The 8,328-nt window shown below is 34.4% G+C and overlaps 1 protein-coding gene and 1 long non-coding RNA gene across 4 annotated transcripts in view; one reads left to right on the top strand and one right to left on the bottom strand.

Moving 5' to 3' along the window:
- The window catches only part of Klhl1 (kelch like family member 1), a 375,629-nt gene that overhangs the window by 244,064 nt on the left and 123,237 nt on the right, over positions 1–8,328 (top strand). The window contains exon 5 of the mRNA XM_031361505.1: positions 6,444–6,656. Coding sequence (XP_031217365.1) covers positions 6,444–6,656 — 213 coding nt within the window. The remainder of the gene's footprint in view (positions 1–6,443; positions 6,657–8,328) is intronic.
- The window catches only part of LOC116084484, a 13,972-nt gene continuing 10,910 nt past the window's right edge, over positions 5,267–8,328 (bottom strand). For all 3 annotated transcript variants that reach the window (XR_004116126.1, XR_004116125.1, XR_004116127.1), the window contains one exon: positions 5,267–6,704. This is a non-coding gene — a long non-coding RNA (uncharacterized LOC116084484). The remainder of the gene's footprint in view (positions 6,705–8,328) is intronic.

Here is an 8,328-nt window from a genome sequence, read left to right as displayed (position 1 = left end):
AAGGCAAAAGACACTGTGAATAGGACAAAACGGCAACCAACAAATTGGGAAAAGATCTTTACCAACCCCCATAGCTTTCTTAAGTAGGATTTCTATTGCTCTGAACACACAACATGACCACAACATTTATTTTATTTTATTTATTTACATTCTAGTTGTTGTGCCCTGTCTTCCCTCCCACAGATTCTCATCCCATTCCTCCTCCCCTTGCCTCTGAGATGGTGCTCCTCACCAGACCGCCCCCTTCCCTGGGGTATCAAGTCTCTCCAGAATTAAACTCATTGTCAGCCACTGTGGCCAGACAGGCAGACCTCTGCTATGTATGTGCCAGGGGCCTCAGACTAGTTGGTCTCTGGTTGGTGGCTCAGTCTCTGGGAGCTCCCTGGGTGTCTGGATTAGTTCAGACTGCTGGTCTCTCTATGGGGTCATTCTCCCCCTCAGGTTCTTTAGTCCTTCTCCAAATTTAGCCATAAGGGTCCCTGATATCAGTCCAATGGCTGGGTGTATGAATATGCATTCTTATAAAGGAAAACCTTTAATTGGGGCTTGCTTACAGATCAGAGGTTAGGTGAGAAGCACGATGGCATGCAGGCAGACATGGAGCTGGAGAAGGAACTGCAATTCTTACATCTTGATCTGCAGGCGTTAGAAAAGACAGTGAGCCATTGAGCCTGGATTTGAGCATCCTGAGGCCTCAAAGCCACCCCCAAAGTGGCATACTTCCTCCAACAAAAATCACACCCACTCCAACAAAGCCACTCATCCTAATAGTCCCACCCTTCATGGGCCAAGAATACAAACATGTTTGTCTGTGGGGGCCATACATATTCAAACTACCGCAGCAACCATTGGTATTACATGAGCCATCTCTACCACTCAGGATCTACTTTATTCTACTTAACCTAATGCGATTCTTACTGCTCAGCTAATACTTTATAATGACATAGAAAAGGGATATTTATATTTAAATTTCAAAAAAGTATTGATGCTAATTTATGTTTACAAAAGTATAAGAAGGAACAAGCAATCAGAGTTCAAAGAGAGGAAAATGAACCTTTGAAAATGCTTTTATGCAAATTAAGGAAATGTAAAACAAAAATACTCTTTAGAAATTTCTGGGTGTTTATTATCTATTTTTGAGATTTTTTGTCTTTGTAGCATTGAGATGAAACTTGAATATGTCAGACAAGCACCTTCCACTGGACCACAAACCCTGGCTTATTTTAACTTTTATTGCACTGTAGCATCAGACATTTGATGCTAAAATATTTCTCTGTGTTAAGTATTTAAACTTTATTTACAATGTGTGTGTGTATGTATTATGTTTAACTGAGACAAATGTCAAATATTAGTATTAACCCAATCAAATATGCTGATCTAAAATATATTTTCAGTGTTTTATCCACAATAATATGTCAATCATCTGCCCAACACTTCATATTGCATCATCTGCCATGTCCTAGTTTAAAATCTTAGTACTTCTTCTGATCCCATTTGCTTATAACCACTTTCAGATAGTAAACTTTCAGTATAAAATGATGCCCACTTTGTTTAAAATTCACTTTTTCGCTTTTCATATCAATTATCCAGCACCATATATAAGAATCTTAAAAGAAATTTTGCATCAAATATAAAGATGCCAAAAAATATAGTCTTTCATGACTTTCCATATAATATGTTCTTAATGTATAAAACATAAGGAAATGTGTTCTAAACTTGGTTTAACCTGATACCCAACATGCTTATTTAAAATGTTCCAGGAACTAAATTACAGTTTTTACAGAAACATTTTAGGAAAAATGACATTGAATGGAGACTCAGTAGAGAGGAGAGAGGAACAAAGGAAATTTTAGAGCCTTTGAATATGTAAAAACATGCATATTAATTGACATAGGCGTATAACACAAGCCGAAATAACTAATAGGAGGTCTTAAAACCCACCTATATCACAGGATTTCTTTCCATCAACATTAAGAGTTTGCAAAGTTCTTAGTAGGATTTACAAAGATACAAAATTATATGAATTTTAGCTGAATTAGGAGCAGGTCTATGAGAAAAGAAAAGTAAATGTCTATAGTGACGCTAAGTGAAAGTATTACCAGAGCTGTCAGAAAAGAAATCAAACCATAAAAGGCTGTATCCTTCCTGCTGGATGGATCTCAATCTGACTCTAAAGTTTCCTAGAGGCTAAATAAAAAGAGAAATCTGATCAATTTCATAATTTACAGCATCCATGATAAAGGAAAAGCAATTTACTCAGGAGAAGTGCAATTATTCTTGCTACTAAATCCTGTAAGAATTTTCCCCAAGGGTCCTCATAAAGAGGACACCATAAAATATAATGAAATATGTCTTGAACCAAATCTTTATGACAGACACCTCTAAGTGTTACACAGAGTGATTTTTATTGTGTCCTTTATTTTATACCTACTGTATAACTATACAATTCTGGGTATAATTTAATAATGGCAGACATGCTTGAGTAAAAGAAAAAGCAAAGAGAACAAACTTGCTTTCTAAATTCCTCTAAATTACGAATTTCTTCCTTTATCTCTTCATATAAATGTGGAAGTAATACTGCTCAAAACACATGATATATTAACTCAATAGTTACATAATATCTATGAAAATATGAAATTCCAGAATAAAGAAGGTAAAATAATTTTCAAGAAAATTGAATCTGCTATTCTTTGATGCTCAATATTAGAGGGATATTAATTTATTGATACTTTGTATTTTGATATAATTTGTGTAAATTAGCATATGGCCTGAAAGCAAGGGATTAAAAACATATTGTTAAAGTTGAAGGTACTTCCAGCCCAGAAATATAATTGATTCCTGATCCAGGGTTCTTGCAAATTTAAATATGACTTGAGCCTAATATGAAAATGCATATTCAACAGATAAATGATCAAATCTGGGTAAGCTTTACTATTGTACCTTGTCTGTTTTTTAATCCCTAAGTCTCACTCTACTACAGTTGCCATGTTGGTTTTTAGAGACTTCTACCTTGAACAATTTTTTTTAACAATTATTAATTAAATGTCTCAGTAGTCTCCTTTGGATTTATCTCAAAACCTATGGGAGGAGGTGGCAAGCATGGAATCTTTGTGTCCCAAACGTATCCCATACACCATAGGCTTTCTGCTTTAAAAGGAATAATGAGTATGATACTTTAGCCCTTGACTAGTTTGTACTTGTACTAGAGGTTTTTCATCATGTATCATTAGTTGCCCTATACAATACATATATGTTGGTCCTGTGCTATTTTTGAGGCACTATACCAAGATCTTGTATTTTTTCATTGTTATTTTATCTATTTATATTCCAAAAGTTGCACTCCTTCCTCTTCCCTGAGTTCTTCACCATATCCCCTCTCTCCTTGCCTCTGAGTGGGTGCTCCTCCACCTGTCTACCTTACCCCTACTAATATCCTTCTTCCCCAGAACATCAAGTCTCCACAAGATTAATCTCATCCTCTCCCACTGAGCCCAGATAAGGCAGTCCTCTGCTACATCTCTACCCAGGGCCACAAAATAGTTCCTTGATTTTTGGTTTATTCTCTGAGAGCTCTGAGGGGTTAGTTGACACTCATGTTCTTGATATCCTGAGCTATACCAATATCTTAAAGTCCAGGGTTTTACAAGTTAAGGTATTACACTGTGCAGTGATAAGACTCCTTGTGGCTAGACCCCCTAAGTTACATAATTGGTATTTTCCGTTCTTGTCATCTCCAAGAAAAATAGTTTGGTCAAGGATACAGCAAAGAAAAGCAACTCAGAGACTCCTCCAAAGAGATTTGAGTAGGCATTATAAAATGAAAAGTAGGTTTCACTGGTTTTCTATTGTGGATTTAAATGATGTTTTAATTCACATTGAGTAGATTATATAGTCATTTTGTTAGAGTACCATTTCTACCTTCTATTACATTGTGGGTCAGACCTCCCTTTCATGTTATATCTTCTTGTCATACAGAAAACTTGACAAGATGAATGAGATCAAGATATTTTTTATTTTTCATTCATTGCCATTGCTTTTGATGTAGAGGTGACAATTTTTCTGTAGTCTCTAGGGAAACTAACCACAAAGAAAGAAACATTCTAATTATCAGGAGTTGTAGCTGTTCAGGTCTAGCTTCAGTTTCCTTGATCACTTCACGTATTACTTCAACTTTGATGCTGAGCAAAGTCCCATCATGCATGTTTGTAAGTTATTTTATTATTTGTAATATTGAACTTTAACACTGAAGGCTCAGCCTGGGGTTTTGTAATAACTCAATAGGCTGTACAAATATGAAAGAGGCTTTGGCTATATTCTCAGATTCTGTACCCAAAGCTCCACCCATCGTTTGCATCTTCAGTTGTGCAACCACTCCAAAGTTCAGGCTGCTGTTTGGCAACTATTCTGGGATGTCTGGAGGGACTCTGTGCTGTGAGAATCTATTGAGGTGTTAGCTCCACAAAGTTGACTTCATATTTGGCTAAAATACACACAAGTAGCTTTTGAATTTATTTATTGTTTTTGTTTTTGTTTTTTTGTTTTTTCAGGACAGGGTTTCTCTGTGTAGCCCTGGCTGTCCTGGAACTCACTCTCTAGACCAGGCTGGCCTTGAACTCAGAAATCCACCTGCCTCTGCCTCCCAAGTCTGCATACATACATACATACATTCATACATACATATATACATACATTTATATCTACATAGATAGATAGATAGATACATACATACATACATACATACATTTATATCTACATAGATAGATAGATAGATAGATACATACATACATACATACATACATACATTTATATCTACATAGATAGATAGATAGATAGATAGATAGATAGATACATACATACATACATACATACATACATACATACATACATGCTCGTTTACCTACTTGCTAACATGTGGATTGTGACAGGGTCTCATGAAACCAATCCTAGTCAGTTTCACACACATCATGTAGCTAAAATGGTCCTTACTTTTTGATGATCCCAAGTTTATCGAACAGCTATTGGGACTGTGTATAAGCACTACAACTTAATTCTTGACAAGAACAAGGGAAACAAAGTCATTGAATGCCATTTTCAAATACCAGAGTGAGTAAATAATGACATGATAAATAAAATGACAGAAGAAAGAATGGGTAATTTATCAACTTCCATGCAAGGAAGGAAATACATTACTTATAATTAGAAGGCATCAAACTGTAGAAACTAAAAGTTTAAGGAGTGCTTAAAAGAAGACCTCTGAGATGGTACACTCATTTAAAACCGTGTTGACTTTATTATGGGAGATTTAACTAAGAAGCTCAGAGTACAGGGAAATCAGGGAGATACAGGGAGATCAATTGGGAGAAAACACAAGCTGAATGAATGTAAATAGGAATCAAAATTAAGCCAAACTTAATGGTTAATGGTACCTGGAAAGTCAATTTTTCTCCAGGGATGGGGATATTGAAAGGTTATCTATTCTTCAATAATGGAGAACAGATCAAAACACATTATTATCTTTTACGGTTGCTCAAACAATAAAGGAAAATTCAACTTGGTAAGCTTCAAATGTTCTGTTTAACCTGTATAAGTCATTTCTTTAATTTCTTTTATTGTTTGGATTTTAATATAATTGCCAAGACGCTATTTAAAACAAAGCATACAAGGCCCTTTTGTATTACTGAGGGAAGAGCTCGAAGTAGAACCTCCAAACTCATTTATTCATCCTCCCCTGGTGTATGCTATTATTTAAGGATGGTCCTTTGAAATGACTATATTAACTCCAAGGCCACATATGGCTATATGTTTATGAGTCTTAATATATTTGTGACTTGAATAAAATAGAGAATAAATATTATTATAAATAATAATTTAAAAACATAAGCAACAACAACAGCAACCATTTAATTCAAAGAAATTGTCATAAGAGGAAATAATTAAAAGAGAACGTGGTGAGTGGAGTGGTGAGTGGAGCTCCTATGACTATGTAGCTTCCTGGGCTTCTCAGCTGTCTTTCTTCCCCTTCCAAAGAAACAACAAAGCTATCTTGTTTTCTATTTCTCTTTGTAATGTATTGCCATTTTCTGATTTGTGTATGTGTAGTTGAACCTTTGAAAGTTTGAAGTGTTATTCTTTACACATTTGCTAAATCTTACATAGTAGTACACTTGAAACTTGAACATTTAATCACAGAACATTCTGCATAACAAAGCTATGCATTATAATCCTCCAGTTATTATAAAATCTCTGCTGTCTCACATTTACACTTCAATTAAAATTACAATGCTTTCTTCTTAACAGCTTCTTGTTTCTGAAGGATGAGTCTCAAGGATTATGTTATAATGAGAACAAAGGTTATTGACTGCTTTTCACATTTTTCTCTGAGATGCTTTGCCAGCTACACAGAAGTGAAGCAGAATTTATGCCAGGATCTTTTCTCCCCACAGGAAAACATAATGGAAGTAATCAGAAATCAAGAGTTTTTACTCCTTCCAGCTGAAGAGCTCCATAAACTACTGGCCAGTGATGATGTAAATGTTCCTGATGAAGAGACCATCTTCCATGCATTAATGATGTGGGTCAAGTATGACATGCAGCGGAGATGCAGCGACCTGAGTATGCTCCTTGCCTTCATAAGATTGCCATTGCTTCCTCCACAGGTAATTTTGTGTGCTTGTATTTCAATATGTGCAGTATACTAAAAATCCCTGCATTATGAACAAACATTACAACACGTTTTTAATTATTTTACAGAATTGTAGGAGCTTAATGAGTTACTACGTTCAAATTTGGTAAGATCATAAAAATTTATGAGTGAAGGATCATAGATAGAAATCTCATCTGGGATACATATTTATATACATATTTGTACTTTCTTTTAACATGTTAAACATTTATTTTGAAACAAGATTTTACATTATAAATTTAGATTGTGCTGCATACACAATCAATTAGATAAGAAATTTATACTTACTACAGCATCTATTATCTATTTTCTGTTTATCAGTTACATGTATATATTCTCTTTCAAACTTAAGACCTGTTCAGCAGAAGGGAGATTATGTCTGGTACTGGAAATCTAGCCAATTATCCATGGCCAGTGAACTCGTACACCTTGGATGAGAACTTACAGCCATCAATTTACTAAACTAGCATGAGCTCTAACTACATTCTAAATAATTGTTATAATCTCTTTAAATATGATTTATGATGAAGTATGTGATAATCCTTTGGTTGAAACATATATTCTTCACATTTTTAAATTCAATTGAATGATATTTCAAAATTCATAGTGGGATCCAATATATTCTTGAATGGTAGAAACTTCTAAGACTATTTATCAATTGTTAATTGGAGATAAAGAAACAGAAAAACAAACCTACTAACTTACTTTACTGATGAGAATAGAGGGTAAAAGCAATGACAAGAAGTTCTATATATTGACATAACCTTGAAATAAATTCAAACTCACCATGTTTTGGCTACTAAAGCACCTTAGAAGTAATAAAAATATTCAATAACCATTTTAAACTAGAACTCAGTACCTTAGAGACTCTAAGCCAGGAGTTGGAATCATCACAATACTTTGAGTTAAATTTTGTGAAGAAAAATCATTAGTTTTACCTGATCTACCTATAATCTAGCTTTACACATTTGCAAAAGTACAAGACAGATCTATACACAGCTTATAGAACCTGGGATGTATACTTTCTGTTATTATCAAAGAAGCAAATTAAAAGTGGAATATACCACTGAAAGGCTATGTGAAATTGTAGGTGCAGATATACTATCAAAGGAGACCAAGGCATTACCATTCATTCATCACATTTATGTAGACACAAACCACCATAAAAATATACCAGGAAGAATGTAAAATAAAAAGTTTTTTAAAAAATCAGGGAAAATAAGAAACTATGAACTCATAACAGTGAGTTGAAATTTATGGCAGACTTTAAGATTGGAAAATTAAAATATTTCTATGCCAAAAAATGGAATGCAGTTGAAGTATATAAGGGAATAGCTATCTTTCATTTAGATAATTAAGGACAATAATTAAGGACTAAAAGTAAGGTCAATGGATTTATGAATGTTTCCTCTGAATAAGTTATCTGAGTTTGCTGACACAAAGCATTTTAAAGAAAAGGCGACATGTATTCAGATACAAAGACAATGAATACATTGTGATTCCCAGTACTAGATGTTTCCAAAGTATCCACTTTTCCTTTTGACACTAGGTATTCTCAAGGACTATAACCTGAGTAATGGCAGTCAAAGCTATTGATGACAGTGACCAGTACTGTCATCTGAAAATGTGTCTTTTCCCCTAGTCTC

Source organism: Mastomys coucha, unplaced genomic scaffold (genome assembly GCF_008632895.1).
Source record: "Mastomys coucha isolate ucsf_1 unplaced genomic scaffold, UCSF_Mcou_1 pScaffold9, whole genome shotgun sequence".
In the NCBI taxonomy this organism is placed as follows: domain Eukaryota; kingdom Metazoa; phylum Chordata; class Mammalia; order Rodentia; family Muridae; genus Mastomys; species Mastomys coucha.
This window is presented reverse-complemented; position numbering and strand designations above follow the sequence as displayed.